The 17,872-nt window shown below is 33.1% G+C and overlaps 1 protein-coding gene across 3 annotated transcripts in view; it reads right to left on the bottom strand.

Annotated features, from left to right (window-relative positions):
• Prkg1 (protein kinase cGMP-dependent 1) overlaps positions 1–17,872 on the bottom strand; it is a 1,193,620-nt gene that overhangs the window by 25,862 nt on the left and 1,149,886 nt on the right. For all 3 annotated transcript variants that reach the window (XM_027949240.2, XM_027949239.3, XM_071611255.1), the window contains one exon: positions 11,364–11,460. In XM_027949240.2, coding sequence (XP_027805041.1) covers positions 11,364–11,460 — 97 coding nt within the window. The remainder of the gene's footprint in view (positions 1–11,363; positions 11,461–17,872) is intronic.

Here is a 17,872-nt window from a genome sequence, read left to right as displayed (position 1 = left end):
TTACTTTTGGAGAGTACCAGGGATTGAAATAAGGGGCCTGGAACCACTGAGTCACATCCCCAGCCCTATTTTATATTTTATTTAGAGACAGGGTCTCACTGAATTGCTTAGCGCCTTTCTTTTGCCAAGGCTGTCTTTGAACTCAGGATCCTCCTGCCTTAGACTCCCAAGCCATTGGGATTACAGGTGTGCGCCACTGCACCTGGCTCTAATTTACTAAATTTATAATCAGATATATAGATAATAAAAACAATTAATGTAATATAAAATTTTAGAGTAAGAAAATGAGCACTAGAAAAGGCACGTCTTTAGAAATATAAGGCAGATGAGATGTTGCCTCAGTTAGGGTGAGAATGGAGAGTATTTGAACATGGGCATAAGGAATCTTATTGAAGTAATAGGAATGTTCTTTGAATTGAACACACAAAATGGAAAATGTGATAGTATGTAAACTACACCTCAGAAAGCTCCTAAAAAGGGGGAAAAATAACCCAGAAAATGTATAATTTCCTGTTCTTTATTTATTGGTTGTGGTATAGCTACATATTAAATTTAAATTTTAAAGAAGCAAATGTCAGAAATGCATTTCTCTTTATGCTTATCTTTCCTTTCAATAAATGTTCTCCCAATTTGCCCAAACACTAAAGTATTGAACTTTTTTTTTAAGGTCATCCTCTCTTATAACTTCTCTACTAGCTATTTATTAAAGGTTCTAAATTCAAGAAGTCCTAATTAAAAAAAAAAAAGATCATGAGTCATTTTAGCTAACATGGACGTTATTATTGCAAAATTCTTTGAAAATTATCTGGTCAAAATAGTAAGTAATTCCTGGAAGCACCTTTTAAAGTTTTGCTAACAATAAATGACAGTTTTATTTACATTCGTGTAACCTCCTAAAGCCTCATTTTCCTCACTTGTAAAACGGGTATAAAATCAAACTTACAGATATTTCAAGATCAAGTCATAGAGTGTATATGAGAATGCCTAAAAATTTAAAGAGTGCTATATAAAAATTATTACTTCCTTGATTTCAAAGATATGTTGGAATGTTGACAAAAATGTGGACTTCTAGATGATACTTTAATATTGCAATTCATAGCTAAATCTATTTTTAAATTAATTGTTCCAACAAACTGAATAAAAAAATAATGACTAGGAAAAACTCGTCTGAATTTAAGGATGTTTTACTTTCACAGAAAAAGAAAAACAATTTTATTACTATAACTGAAATTCTGGTTTAGACTTGGCAAACCAGAATATCCTCATTTTAGGAGGGGCCAACTTACTACATTCATGAAAGAAAGTGACATGCTTTAAATTCTCAGAAAGTTTGTATTCAACAAATTAGTATTGGATTCCTCAATATTTTTTAACAAAAGAAAAATGCTAATTCTATTATTAACTCAAGCATAGATCATAATGATTTCTTTATTTCCATCTAAAGAAGATAAATGGTGCAATCCTAAGAAGTCATAACCAGATAAAATGCCAAAATCCTGATATTGGAATTACTTTTCTCTATGTATGAATAGTAGAAAATTTAGGCCAACATTAGCTATAATCTTAATAGAGACTCTTAACAGACAAAGTCCTGTTTTGGTTCAATTTTTAAAAACCTCTTTTATTTTTAAATCAGTCATCTACAATTTTATTCCTCACTTTTCTTTGTACTACACGATAACATCATTTGATCTTTTTTCCCTTTAGTCAAAGTCTGAAATTAATGAATGAATATTAGCTTCTGGTTTATTCCATAAAATAGATCAGGTATAAGCAAATGGAAATTGTCACAGTTTGTGTGACACATGTCTTAATGTCCCACAGAACACAAAAGATGGATTATGAATTTAGTGGAAAGTTGGAAAGCTGTTGAGCCATGAGGTGTTGTAGTGGTGACTCAGTCTTAGGGTCAAGTATTTATGTGTATAATTTGCTATTCATAGATAGCTATACATATACAAATCACAAAGAGGGAGAAAGGGTGTCAAGTATACATTTTCAGAACAAAGGAGCAATGGACAGTAGCTTAGATTATCTATGCTTTCTTATCTGCCAAGTTGCATAAGTGACAAATAACCAAGAGAGGGTCTTTCTTTGACCACTCTTGTTTTCTTTCCTACATTCACCTCAAATCCTCACCAGAAATGTAGTTAATCCCATTTGCTCTGTAACTTCCTTTCAGATTCACAGTATTGTCTATAACTAATGACAAGAAATATCTACATTAAATTCAAATTGGTCAAAAGATAAATAAAGCTATTTTTATAGGGAAGACAGTTTCACATTTTTTAAAAAAAAGATATATATCTTTCAGATTAGAGAAAAGTTAGAGGGAAAAAAACCTCACACCATGAATAAAGGGATTGAACTATTTCATAGCAATCACTTTCACTGATTTCAAAGAACACTTGTGATTTTCCTCAATATAGAATCAACATTGATTCAAAGGTTGCCTACGTTGAGATAATCAAAGATTGACAGCTGAAATGTGCAACTTAAAAATTATTATTTAAACATAACACTTATATTCTAAAATATCTGTCCTAAATAAACCTTACTTCATCTTGTAATGATTATTAAAATTGACTTTTGCATTCACTTTATTTTTCTTCAGCAAATAATCAAATATGTTCTTTTCCTAACCCAGGATTCTGATATCTTTGAATAATCTCATGCATTTAGAGAAATATAATATGGGTCAGTTTTGACAACTTGCTTGTACATTTCCAAATGGAACACCTGAATAGCTCACAAAATTCAGTTTATCAAAAACTTAAAGTATAACTATACCTAAAACTTTACCTAGGTAGAGTTGAGTATCATATATTGACATTATATTGAAATGAAATAGGATCATGTATTGTAAAGTTCAACTCTTTCTGGCATTAATGACCAGATTCACTCCGGAAAGATTTTTGCATCATAATCAGATTTTTAAGATATAAGGCATAAAAAGCTTTATAACTTTTTAACCATAACAAAATAAAATTTTTATCAAATGTCTTATAATCAGATTAATTTTTTCTGAGGGGGGACTGGGGATTGAACTCAGGGACACTTGATACTGAGCCACATCCCCAGCCCTAGTTTGTATTTTATTTAGAGACAGGGTCTCACTTAGTTGTTTAGTGCCTTGCTTTTGCTGAGGCTGGCTTTGAATTTGTGATCCTCCAGTCTCAGCCTCCTGAGCCACTGGGATTACAGACATGCACCACTGTGCCTGGCTCAGACCTTAATTTCTTAATACATGCTGTCCTCAAACAGCACCCTTTCTGATACTTAAAACAAAAATAACTTCTTCCTCCCTGTTGTTTTTGTATTTCAAAAATTTTACAAGATTTTATACAAATTTATACAAATTTAAACTTACTTTAATTGTAGGTAAGTCAGTTCAACAAGTATTTATTTTACCTTAAATTAGATTAATCTATGAAAAATAGTCACATTAGATATTTAGACTGCACTGTTCCTACGCATGTAACATCCAAGGTCCTAGTGATAAACACACAGTGGTTCCCATTGCTTTAACTTCTTTGTTTGAACTGCTTTGGGGTAGGGATGATCTCCTCATGCCCATTTTGAACTTGTAAGGCAACTGGCTGGAGTTAGGGGCTAAGAACGAAGCCACCTAGCCCACAAAAATCTCCTGACCTCATAGCTAAATGTTCGAGCTGATATGCTGTGTATGTCAATGCTATGGAGGATATTAACATGAGAGACAGAGTATGAATTAATGATAAATTAATAAATTAGTGTGAATTAGTGATAAATTAATATATGCAATTGACGAGCTAGTCTGAATCATACCAAGTTACCTGTTTCATATATTTTTCCCAGATACAAGATAAATCTTCTATTGAAAAGGTCATGATTATTTTCTACCTATTAAAACACACAAAAGGACTATTTTTCCTTATCATGGAAAGGATTCTGCTTTTAAAGCATTTACATACGTTTTTCAGGGATATAGACTACATCTTGGCCCAAAGCAAACTGTCTTAGAAGAGAAATTATGATGTTTATTTCTGGAAAGAGCACTACCTAAAAATAGCCTGTCTGCTCACCTTAATGAATTCTTTTATTTCAAGGAGGGAAGTTCAGAGCTGAGTTTGTGTGTATGTGCTTTCAATACTTACGTCCAAACACCTTGTTCTATTAAAGTCTAATCTCCTTTAAGAATATAATTCCATTACACTCTACCAATCAGCTGTCTAATAATATTTCTTACTGTTCCCGCACACAAATTCACTCTAGTCTGGTCACTTGCTTTGGTGTCTTGTGACAACACATGACCTTTTATGTTGTAACCTTTGCCTGAAGTGGCCCTTTCCCATCTGTACACGTAAATCCCAACCTATTTTCCATCCCTGGCTTTAGTTCTGCACACCCTCACGGACCTCCTCTATTCCTTCAGCTCCAAATGACCTCTCTCCTGAAATGCTAAGAACCTTTCTGCATAATTTATGATGTAATACAATCCTAAAGGATTTCATTTGTCAGTTTACAAATGTTTTCATCTTAGGAGAAGCCAGAAATTTCCTGAGGGCTGGACTCACGTCTGAAACGACCCACAGTGAATATTTGAGGATGTTTTTAGTAAGCAAACTTTTTGCTGAATGTGTTATGCCCATAAATTCACTAAGTAAAAACATAAAATTTATGTTATAGCAGACAAAATGGAGCGCAGGACTTAAATGTTAACTTTTCGTTGAAGTGTTGAATTGCCAGTTATCTTCCTAAGTATTGGAATGATATTTCCAGCGCCTTCTAGATTTCTAGTGATCTTTTTGAATCACATGCAGGTTTGGAGGGGGAACTGTTAACACTGTCTTATGGTCGTGTACTAATTTCAAACGCTTTTAATGAAAACTATGCATTTCAAGATAACTAGCATATAACATTGCTATGAAGTCACCAGAAGTGTAAGAAAGTATCCTTTGTCTTTGTTGTCATCCATGTAGTCTTGCATTGTGATTATCAATGTACAAAATAATATATACTCTACAGTAATAAGGTGACTTCATGCATTGTCTTACTTTATTTGCATTTGTCAAAGTACTAGATAGACTACCTGAAATTTCTGATTAGAAACTGAGATTATTTTAGGAGTTGCAATATACTATTACTTCACCTACTGACTTCCAGTTGTGTTTATTGGATTGGACCATCATTCGCTATCTGAATAGCTTATTTTCTTATAAATCAATACTATCAATCATAATAATTCTTTTGAAGAATATAGAAAAATCATAAACTTAATCATTTATCAGGGAGAGCAAAAATTATGCTAAAATGAGGCAAATATTCAGTTTTCAAGCAGTGTTGAGTGCTTATTTATTTTGGTTGCAGGAAATATGAGGCCACAGGGCAGCAGGGTTTCCCCAGGAATAATCCTCCACAGTATAAATCACTGTGGGCACACATCAAAATGCTGCCCAGCAGTCAGTCCCACAACTATCCTATTTCACTGCTGTGTGGCTTGGCAGTAGCAAGCTCTTGTGATGTTTTCATCTTACATGGGGTTTCCCTTTTGCAGTTAAGCTGCTTGCTTTTCATAACGATGAAACAAAACTGTCCACTGAGCCATGGGTTTAGCACCTAATTTCTTGCTCACTCATCTCTTAGTCTCTGTCTTTTCCCTGTTGGTTTACATAGTCCTTCAAGCCTGCTTGTCTGTAAGCACAGTGCTGAGGCAGCTGGAAAAAATGCCATGAGAGTGGTGTGGATGCCTTTATGAATGGTATATAGGCCTGGTGCACCTATGTGTTTGTCTGAGTGTTGATTGAATCTTGCAACTTGGTACCATATTGTCCCCGTCCTGAAAAATCCTACTTCAGGATTCATAAACTTGATTGGATTCATAGAAGGTATGAGAGACAACCTTTGTGTACCCCCTGGCAAGAGCCAGGTCCCTATTATGCCCAATTGGGTGCTGGGTTTGAGAAGGCTTTGAAGCAATTGCATTTGACCCAGCAGTCTACCTCAAACTGATTTCTTATTGAAAAGTCAAGAGGCAGGGCTTTACAATTTAGAAGAGAAATGGATAAATAAAATCAGACTACATCAGATGCACACAGATTTGGCACGGGGAAGATTGAAAACGGTTTCCCATCTCCCCTCATGGAAGATCTGAAAGTAAAGAGCTTTATTGGTTTGTGAGAATTTAATAGAAACTATCAGTGAAGGTCATTTGAAGACCTCAGGATCTTATTTATATTGGAGAAATGCTTGTACTCTCAGTACTTGGATAGCAATAGGAGAAAAATAGTAAAAGTATTTTAATCACTTTCTTCTTTATGGGCATAGATGGAAATGGTAAATAAAAGTAAATTTAGCCTATTTGAATAATTAATGACAATTATTAGTATAACAAAATAACACATTGACAACACATTGACCTATGATGTAGGAGGCACATATCCTATTATTATCCTCATTTTATAGATGTGGAAACTGAGGCTTGGGTTTATAAATGACTAAGCATACACAATTGGCAAGATCTGAATCAGAATGTCTAATTCCAGAGACTGAGTTTGTTGCTACCATGTTACACACAGTGTCTTATTAGTTTTTCTCCACAGACATTTTACCAATAGAATAGCAAAAGATTTACAGAAGGTGGGTGGTCTCTAAAGTTTTAACACAGATATGCATAGCAGATCAGCATTGCATCTATTCTAGCTTTATGTTTACTTTAGGTTCTTAGATCCTAGAAGAATTTTTTTTTTTAAAGTTAAGGTGTACCTGTGACAATGGATTCAACACATTTGATTTTGTGTGGTAAGAATCTAAATATTTTTAGAAGCTAGAACAACAAAAATGGGTTTTCCAGTTTAAGAAAAAAAGTAGTTTTGGGCAATAACAATAGTTCTTTCAATGAATGCATGAACTTAGAAATGCTTATAAGCATTATTCTTGACACTTTTTCTATGAAATGTGGATCATGACTCAAGTTCTCCCTGGGTAGCTAGGAGAGCAGAGTTACATATTGGGTGTGAGAGCAATCTGAAAACTGCAAAGCAGGCTTCAAATGAAAAGTCGACTGTTTCAGCAATAAAGTAGTATTAATTAATAAATATTTGTTCTTGCAGTAATTTCATTTTACCAAGTGATTTCAGTTATCTATATTGATACCTAAACTCTCTTTTTGCCTTGGAAATGTCACCTCCTCCAAAGTCTTGCTCCTCCATGCACTGAGCCTGTGTTGTTCCTACTTTGCTTACAGGTTTACTTTTCAGTGTATGATTGCTCCTCCCAGTAGATTGTGTGTTCTTAGAGTTACTTTCTATTAAACTTTATATCTCCCTAGAGAGCTCACTACATTGATACATAATAACCAACACTGAAAGAATATAAGGCAAGAAGATATAAACAATGTCTCCCATATTTTTGTTCTCATATTTTATCCAAGTATGGTTTGCTGGTATAGGAGCCATTTGGACTGCTGAATAAACATATTAATAATCTAATATTTAGAACAACCACTACATAGTATTGCCAGATTAAAATAAATTATGTGTTTACATGTGCAAATCTGTAGTGAAACAGGTACTTCTCTAATAAGAACATAAGGAAAGCAATGGGAATAATTTTCATTTATGATTTGTAAAACCAATCTTCTTATTTTAAAATTTTACCTCGTAAATTAAGAAAATTCCTTTATAGTTGTGCTTACAGCTTTAGTGATAAATGATAGATAAAAATAGCTATTTTTTTCATTTAAAGTGGTTTTGTAAACAGAATTGGTTTTCTGGAGGATGTACTATAAACAGGTCACAGTGAACACATTGAAGGTCCACTCTTAAAGAACATGAACAGAAATATGATCTATGCCTAATAACAGAAAGAAGGCAGTACAAATGGCTTTCCAAAGGCAATGAATTTGAACAGGGAATGTCTAATATTAAAGTAGTATTTATGAAATAGATGAGATAGCTTAAGAGCAGAATTCTTATGCATATAAGACCTTTCTACAAGCTTGTGGATTTATCATCAAACAAATATTTACATTTCTTATTATGTTCTTATTTTCAAAAATTGAAAATAAATTATTTAAAAATTCTCCTGCCTGAAAGTACTACTGCATCTAAACTTATCTAAACTGACAAATGATAAAAATTAAGAAATGCTAAGAAGTCTGCAAAGGTATATAATTATATAGAATCACACAAACATAATCTGTATGTGAAACATTAATAAAAAGTATTAAAATTCTTCATTAGGAAATGGAGTTCAGAAATCCCAATTTCTAAGCTCTTCATATCTCATTGGACAGTTTATAATCTTTATGCCTGGAAAAAATTTAATTCTTTTAACTTTTCATCTTATTTTGTAATGTAATTTCCTTGATCAATGTCATTACCAAGCTAATGACTAGTAGGTTCAAAATTTATTATATACTTTATATCAATGTATTCATCCTGTGTTACAGAGAGGTAAAATGAGTCAGTATGACAGTTATATTGCTTAAACATAGCATTTCACAATACTGATAAAATTATTTTGCACATGTCACCTCAGAGGAGTGTAAAGAGAAAACTCTAAATTACAACAGAACTTGGGCTCTGCCTATATTCTCTCTTAACTTTGAATGATGTGTACACCCCTCTAAAGATAAACTATTACCTTAGTGTGATAACAACAATATGGGTAATTATGAAGTACTCATGTCAAGCTCCCAATTCTGGCATCAATGAATATATGTAAAAGGTATTTATATATATATATATAACAATCATAGAGAATATTCTTCACACCCAGTAATTAATATGACCCAGCAGATACTAAGTGGCTAAACTCGGGGCAGTGATTATTACAGTATTAGTCACCATGTAAATGGCTGATCCACAGTGAATAGTGGAGATGATCTAGATGTTATGCTTGTACCCCAGGGTTTGGGGTTTTTCCGACAACACAAGATGTGACTTCAGAGTTTAAGTACATGTGCCTCCCCCCCCATCCCACCCCCCGCCCCCGTAGAATTATCATACTTGATGATCCATTAAAGATTTATCATTCATCAATATTTAGTCTTGGAAAACTGGGAAATATTTCCAACCTAAACTAATTCTTTGGATTAGAGTTTTCATTTCTTTATAAACATCTGTGCAAAATATGCAATATGCATGAGAAGAAAACTAGACTGAATTCTTTCCTGGTAAAGAATGGGGAGAGTTTATATAAATATGTGTATGTGTATGAATAAATGAATATGTATATATACAAACATGCACATGCATACACAATCATATAGATATATTTATCTTTTTTAAGCTATACTACCTTTTACATAAACTTTCCTTAATTTTGCAGTTAGTTGTGTCTCACACATTTTTCATAGAATTTTCTAAAAGACTCCCACTATTAACTTAGTATGTGATTGTTCATCTTAAAGTGGTCTCAAAGCTATGATAAGCTATTACCAATATTATCAATATTCCAAAAATAATTACTAAATTCCTACATTTAATAATATCTCACTGGTAACTCAGAATTATCAGACCTCCAGACATCCATAAAGTTGTAATATTTTATTTTTGTTAACTAAAACAGCCAATTTATTGCCCATGTTCTATAAAAATAATATTTAAGGAACTTTAACAAACAGTCCACAAATCAATCTCTGGGAAATTCTGTTCTTTATACAGCTTCATTCAGAAAGGGGTTTAGACAAATACATTATGTAAATAAATACACTAGACAGAAAAACCTTCATGGTAAAGACCTTTATCCTCTGTTCCACTTGTATGTTCCAATACTCCAAAGCAAAGCTGTTCATGTATGCTGTTAATAAATCTTTATTAGTGAAATGTGGTGGACATCATTATCCAAAGTACATGTATGAAGACACGAATTGGGTGTCAACATACTTTATATACAGAGATATTAAAAATTGTGGTATATATGTGTAATAAGAACTGTAATGCAAAAGAACAAAAAACAAAGTACATGTATAAAGACATGAATTGGCATGAACATACTTTATATACAAAGATATGAAAAATTGTGCTCTAGATGTATAATAAGAATTTTTCAATGCATTCTGCTGTTGTGTATTTAAAAAATCAATTAATTTTAAAAATGAAGAAAAAATAAAAATAAGTCTTTATTAGCTGTATGAACAGTTAAAACTCACCATAAAACCAAAGTTCTTGAAAAATAAATCTAAGGCTACATTAATTGGCAGGATTCATAAAAGCAAGAGATTTTTCTACATTCTGTTAATTTTTACTCACATAACTGAAAATACTTAGTTCCTCAGAAACACATGGTAGAATTTCAAGTCAGAAGTAGTATTAGTAGTAGTACAATATTTCTAACCAGAGTTAAGGCAAATATCATACAAATCCGAAGGAACTTATGGCTCAAAAACCTTCTTTTCTAATATTTAAATAAATAACATTTCTCTGCTTTTTGTCAAGGTCAGAAATTCCAACTGCAGCACAAATGGAAAAATATCAAAGATAACTCTGGGTCACTCTACTTTTATGGAAGGGGATTTCTTCTGACTCTTGATGGCAACAGTAACTGTTTACTACACTGTACACAGTCTCAGGGAGTTCCTAACATACTGTACTGGTGTCTGATATCAGGGAGTCCTCAGTGTTCAGCAGAAAGGTGGACATGAATCTGCATTCTCAAATACGGTTTTTATCTACACAGTCTTGGAATTCAGCTAACTCAGTCAGCAGCATATTTTTCTTTTTCTAATTTTTCTTGCAAATGTTAGTTTTAAAATTTCTATTTCATACAAATGCAAAATAGAATATAGTTTCATGCTGCTTTATCACATTTGTGCAATGTGTTTTATGTGTGAACTTGTACAAACTGTCCTCATCATCAACACTTACCTGTGTATAAATGAAGTATGTGTGAAATAAGCTATACAAAATATTCAATCCATTATCTCTAATCTAGCAACTACAGATCATAGAATTTCTGCTACACCATTTATCTCATATATTTACATCTCTTTTCCCAGTTTGAGTTCACATTTAAATGATCATAATTATAGTTAGGGTGCACAATTAAGTTAGTGGGTCACTGGTCAGAACTAAGGAAATAAATAAAGGTTATAGAAAATCAGCTGGGTAAAAAAATATTTTATGGCTCCTCATTAAGTAAATGTATTTACCTTTCATTTAATATGAAGAGGCTTTATGGAAATTGAGTTTTTATTTTATTTTTCATCTGTTGACTATAGCCCACTGTGCTACAAACTCTCACATGCATGGATGAAAGTATTTGGTACTGATTTATAAGCAACAGTGATTAATGATAAGAGAGGAGAGAAAGAAATTTTAGGAGAAAACATGAAAAGGAAGACAGAGGCTTTCATAAACACTTAAAGAACAATCACCTACCAGTTCTACTCGTCCGAAACCTCCAACTCCAAGGGTATCAATAATGTTGAAATCAGACAGCTTCAGGTTGGCGAAGAAAGCAGCTTCGGCTTCGTATCTGGATTTTTTGATGCGAAAAAATGGAAATTTCTTAGAGGTGCAAACACGGGTGCCACGTACAACTGTACTGGAATGATATGACTGCGGAACAGGGTTTACCTGCTTGAATTCCATCTTGCTTTTAGAGTCTGTGTTTTCTCACACTCATAAATTTTTGGTCCCCATTATGCAGAATAACATAGATTTGCACTTGTTTTTCAAAGTAGAAAAATACAAAGTACCCACTGTATGAGTCACGTGACTGATAAATCCAGTTATCAAATCAAAGTTACATCTTGGTATTTTTCTCCGTGTCTTCTTGTGAGCACGGATTGTCTGAGTTGCTCTTTTTTGGCTTTGTTTTGGATTTTTTGGTTTTGCTTCCTTTTGTTTTTGCCGTTCAGAGTTTGGATGGCAGTTTCTCATTAGTTTCCCTTATCCAAAGGCTGGCAGTGCCTTCTATAAATATTTATTAAAAGCGGCAAGATCGTGGAGGTCTCTGGAGCAAAATCACAGCCAGGTTTTATGAAAACAGATCCAAAAAGCTGAGGACTGATGTGCAAATGTCTGAAATGGATGATTTCAGGAGCATATTCACATCCCTAAAGTGTCTTGCCTTCTCTTATGTTTACCCACTGACTCAAAGCCAGCACTCTCAGCCTGCAATCCCAGTGTCTATGTTTGCAAGTTTCTTATATGAGTGGTGAGAAGCATGGACTAGGAGTCCAACAGACTGACTATGCACACATGCAGATCTGACACATGCAAGTGGCCAAAATAGGCTTCTCCTGATGAGACGGGTGAATATGAGCTGCTTAAAATATCCTCTTGTTAAAGGCCCTACTATATTTAGAAAGGGCAGGAAGGCATAAAGATGAAGATGATCTGCCCACTCACTGAAGTCAGGTCAAGTAATTCAGCTGTCTCAAAATATAAGTGTTTGAAGAGCTATGCATAACCCATGACCTCCAGCCCAAGAATATGTGCTCAGTACTTTACTATACATAGACATGATGAATTTACTTGAGGTCACACTACTAACACAGCTTGTGTGTGTCAATTTTTGAATGGAATCAGCCGCAAGCACATTTGGTGTTAAGTTATGTGACATTTTAGCTATTCCATTACAATCAATCTCAAACTTTGACTCTCTGCTAAGGAGACATGTGAAACAGTTTTGTAAGTGAGCTTTCTGAGAGAGCTTTCTGCTTTCTTCAATTTATAACCACAGTTGTAGATTTTTAACAAGTCAACTGTTGACAGACTTCTCAGAGGGTAAGAAAAACATAGTGTGTTTCATTATTGGTTTATGTGAAAACAATACCCTTTAATAAACCTCTATAAACAAAGGGAGTCAATCCTAAAGTTATCTGTAGACTTCTCTCACTAACTACACAATCAAGAGATCAACACAGCAATTCAGGAGCTGGTTTATAGAATGGAACATAAGCAGCAAATGTGCATGTCTGACATTCCAATTGGCTGGCTCATGGCTTTTGGAAAATTAAAACTCCATCCCCTCTAAAAGTTCAGTGGCAGAGTTGACTCCAACAGGTGCTTGAAAAGGACATCTGTTGGGATCAGACCCCATGACAGTTTATATGTGGTCAAGTATTTCCTGGTGCTTTAGAGAAGAAGATCCTTAGTGACATCACTGTTTTATTTGATTAATATTTTTTTAAAATATTGAGCTTCTAGAATATTTTAAAACTTTCATGTTCGAGCTATTTTTAATAATATCAGTATGACAAAACAAACAAAAAGCAGGCCTGAAGGGAAGTCCTTAACGAAATGAATTAGGTACACAACAGCTGGATTCTATCTATGCATCTAGTTGTTGAAATTAAGACATCAATTGCTGGTTAACAAATAACTGTATTCATTAAAATATGATTTGGGAGTTTACTTTAAAAAAGCACAAAGTCTTTATTTAAGACTTTACTAAAAATGTTTTGTCTTTATTTATGCAACAACTGTATGCATTCACAATGAGGTTGTTCTTGAATAATTATGTGCTTGCTGAAATTAGAAATCCCAGGTGCACAGAGGTCAAACCCTTTCAGACTATGTTGATTATCATTTTATATATTTAAAGTATGATGTTATTACTTATAGCCCTTGAGTATACTGCCGAAGTTCTTGTACTTGGGCTTGTGAAAATAGGCCGGAAGGGCAGCTACATGAGTGGAGTGATTCCCAGCCTTTCTCTTGCATCAGAGATACCCGAGTTCTTTAAAAACACTTAATTTGAGCCTGATCACAGTCCAAGTGAATCAGCAATTCCTGGAAGTGGTACCCAAACATCTGTATTTTTAAAGAACTCCTGGGTGATTCTGCTGTGCAGAAAGGATTGAGAACCATTATTCCAAATCTTCCGAAAGCAAGTTCCAAACAACATCCAAGAATTTTGTGGTGGAATAAAGTGGGCCTGGGAGATAAGGAGATGCCAATGTGTTTGTGGGTGATAGATTCTGGCAGGAGAGTTTGAATCTCTCATTCAACTGGTCTTGGCCCCTAGGTTTCTGCTCCTAGAACCAAAGGAATTAATAGTTCTATAATGGCTAATAGCTAAAAATAAAATAAAACATTGCTTTAAAAAAAGCAGATACAAGGTACAAAAACTATAAGGTAGTTATTTTATTTTTGCATTTCTATGCCAAGTTCTCTTAACTTTATACTTAGTATCTGGTTAATTATTAATGGTATTTTAACTGATGGAATGGACATAATAAAGTTTCATCCTAAAGAGTAAATACTTTCTCTTTAGCCATAAAAAAATAACTTAGCTATGTACTTCCCTACACACTAGAAGTTAATGATTGTGGTTAAATATTTTATATGTCTTAAGAGACTGACAAAATTATAATTTGTTAATGACTTTGTTAGTATTATTTAGGTGAATTTTTAAAATACCACTTGGTGGAGTGATATTATCTTATTATTGCCAAGGCTCATTTTAAAGGGACCTTAAGATAACTGTGGCCCTCCATTCTGTTGCTGTTCATTTCTTGGGGAAATCAAATGACAAAGGGATGTGACCATGACAGCTTTCTAATCCAACCAAGGAAATATTAATAGCTTAATGTTTTATATTCTCTTATTTTTCCTTCTCATTTAGATTACATTTTAAGGCTAAGAGTCACATCTTCATCACAGAGACTTTGTACACTTTGATTTTTTGAATTAATAACTCTTTTAACATGAAGATGACTGTATGATATGACTTCATAAAGAGGCCAACCTGTGAATTATTTAGATCCAACAGGTATTTAAACTTATTTTTTCTTGCTCATAATTGGGAAGGACATTTTAATTTTTCCCTTTCCTTATATAGTTACCTGAAGAGAATTTGATTCCACCAACAATGTTCAATTTTCTTTAGAGAAGAAGAAAGTTTGAGGAAGAGAACTAACTAAATGCTTAAGTAAATGGCTGTCAATGTCTAAAGGAGGTAAGTGTGCAACCTGAGTTCATAATTAACCTACTACTGGGGGAGCCCAAGTAATTAGGCCCTGTTTCATGACATTCTAAAATCCATCTGTTCAACAGTGTTTATGGGAGGACATTGACAAGTGTTATTGGAAATATATTTCAGTAGGAAATATAGTTCCTGATGTCTGGTTGCTTAAAATATATCTAGGAATATAAAGTACATTCTCTAGTAGTAGTCCTTAATTTAATTTGAGACACTGATGTACCCATATATACATATATATATAATTGTTGTTATTATTATTGTCATTATTATTTTTAGAATGGGTTAAAAGCTATGGATCCTCTTCCCAAAGAGTGCAAATACTGACATATGTACTATGCTTATAACTACAGGAAGCTTTCAAAACCCTAAAGTAGATTAACAAGCCACAAATAACTATACAACAAGAGATGAAATATGTTGGATGAAGAAGGCAGAGATAATATGTCATTCTCAAATATCCCTGATAAGATTCGTGTGGGGGCTATGGTGACTAGAAAGTAGACAATAACTCATCCTGACAAGATATTCTTTAAATTGTGAAATACTGGTCTTTTAAAAGCTGCTAAAAAGTAACAAAATTGCCTTGAGTTTCACGTCTTTTTAAAATTCTGCTGACATGCCAAAGGAAGTTCCAAAAACAATGAAATTGCAAATCTTCGGGTATAAAGATGAGACTAAGACACACATATATAATCTAGAAACAGAAAAAGAATACCAAAATAATCTCAGTCTCTTCCTTCCCCCTTCCATTACTCTCTCTCTCTGTCCACCACCCAGTATTATAATTTCTAATATGTTTTGTCATAAAGCATATTGGTATAGTCACTATTTTATATAGGATATGAAATAACTTGAACATATAAAATGTTTGAAAGTAAATTAATGACTCTAAAGTCTTTCAATAGGTCATTTGTTTAGAAAATAAATAAGGATCATTATTATATTTCCATCTCTTCCATTACTACTAGCCTCCAGAAAAACCAAGGAATGAGAGTCAGGTGTCCTTTACAAAAAGGACAAAAGTTTTGCTGTCGTTGACAGTCTTCATAAATCAATTAATTCATCATTTCAAATTAAAAATCATGGATGCTGTACCTCATGTAACTTTATTATTAAGTAGTCAGCCTTTCTCTTCATGTAATAGAAACCAAATATGATGATTCACCCAGGACAAAAATCTATGGAACTTAAAATTTTGTCTTCCTTTGATAGTATAATAACAGAAATAGCAGTTCTTTTTTAGAAAGCAAAAAATATTATGTGGATATTTAAGTAAAGGCCAAGTGTCCAACGTAACATAGCTCTAGTTCCAGAGGAACAATTAAGAGCCAGTAGGAAAAGGGCAAATGTAGGACTTTATGCTTCAGCTCAGCTCATCTGTAATCAAAATTAACTTCAGAAGTTGTCTGTGATTCCCCAGGGAAAACTAAACAAGGTCTTAGCACTTCCTAATCCTCATGCAGAGCACTCATCTTGGCTTTGCTTGGGATCATCTGCTCTTTAGTGTATTTTTATTACTATTTAGCTTTACCAATTCTTGAGGGAAAAAAATCTATTAAGAAAAAATGTTTCATTAAACACATACGGGACTCTCACCTTGGAGTTTCTTTCTTATAGTAAAACTCTAATAGGTAAGATGAGATTCAGTCAGACAATTTATATCTATTCTGGACTTAAAAAACCAAGCATCAATGAACATAACTTCAGCCCAAAGCATGTTATGCAATAATAGTTACTAATGAACTAAGCTTGATGTTTTGAGTAGGTCTGGCAAAATAGGTATAAACGTAGTTAAGTATTGGAACAAAAGCAGTATTGGAAATTGGACAAATAATTTTTATTTGCATATTTAACACGTGTGATTTGGACTTAAACTGCAAGGACTTCTACTTCATTGTGCTTAGACTATGAATGTACAAAGTATTGTGAGGGTCCTTATTGCTTTGATTTTTAAATGTTTGAAAGTGAATAAATATAATCACAAAAATGGATAGTCTCTACATGCAAGTCACCAATAATCTTACTAATTTCATTACAATATAAAATGTCCCCTTGGCAAAGTTTAAAAGCAGTATCTTTTGAATTCATTAGAAAACAGGAGGATTGAACCATTTTGTAGTTTATGGGAGTTTTTTCCTGTTGAATCATGTTTGTTTTTCAAATAATTTATGTTATTAAAAGTTAAAAAAAAAACTTTAAACATATGAAATCATTTCTAAAATTCTAAACAAAAAAGGATAATTTCTAAAATGTTTTGTCATAAAGCATATTGGTATAGTCACTATTTTATATAGAATATGAAATAACTTGAACATATAAAATGTTTGAAAGTAAATTAATGAATCTAAAGTCTTTCAATAGGTCACTTTTTTTTCTAGAAAGTGTCAACTCTTCTTCAAAGAATACCAAATAATATTAATTTGCTCCCTCTGTTCCAAAATTGTGGTTTCACGAACACAGACTCTTCTTTATAAGCTTCTACTTATTTTTCAAATACATTCCCTTGAGGAGATATAGTCAACAGGAACACACAGGAAAATTGCATTTCATTTATCCACTGCATAAAAAGGACAATAGTAATGCAAATATTTTCTACTTAGAAAACAGCTTTCTTCCAAAGATTCTAAACTTTTTCTCATTTAATTTATCCTTACTGATACTCTGTGAAAATAACAAATATTTTTAGTTTTATTTTGTAGGTGGGTGGTACAGTTTCTGATAAATAATTAATTTCTATAAACACCAGAGTAATTAGGACTAGAGTATATGGGCAGGTTTCACATCATAGCATAGCACTTATTAAAAAAAATTCAATTTTCTTTTTAAAATGATAGTAGAGAATCAGTTTTAGAGATGCTTTTTATTTCAAAGTATTAAAACACAAATCTTTCTTGAAATATGGACCAACATCATCAGCACTCATCTAGTCTAATGTCCACATTATTTAAAAATA

This window comes from Marmota flaviventris, chromosome 4, assembly GCF_047511675.1.
Source record: "Marmota flaviventris isolate mMarFla1 chromosome 4, mMarFla1.hap1, whole genome shotgun sequence".
Taxonomy (NCBI): Eukaryota; Metazoa; Chordata; class Mammalia; order Rodentia; family Sciuridae; genus Marmota; species Marmota flaviventris.
Note: the sequence above shows the minus strand (reverse complement) of the source record. Positions and strands in the feature narration are given on the sequence as shown.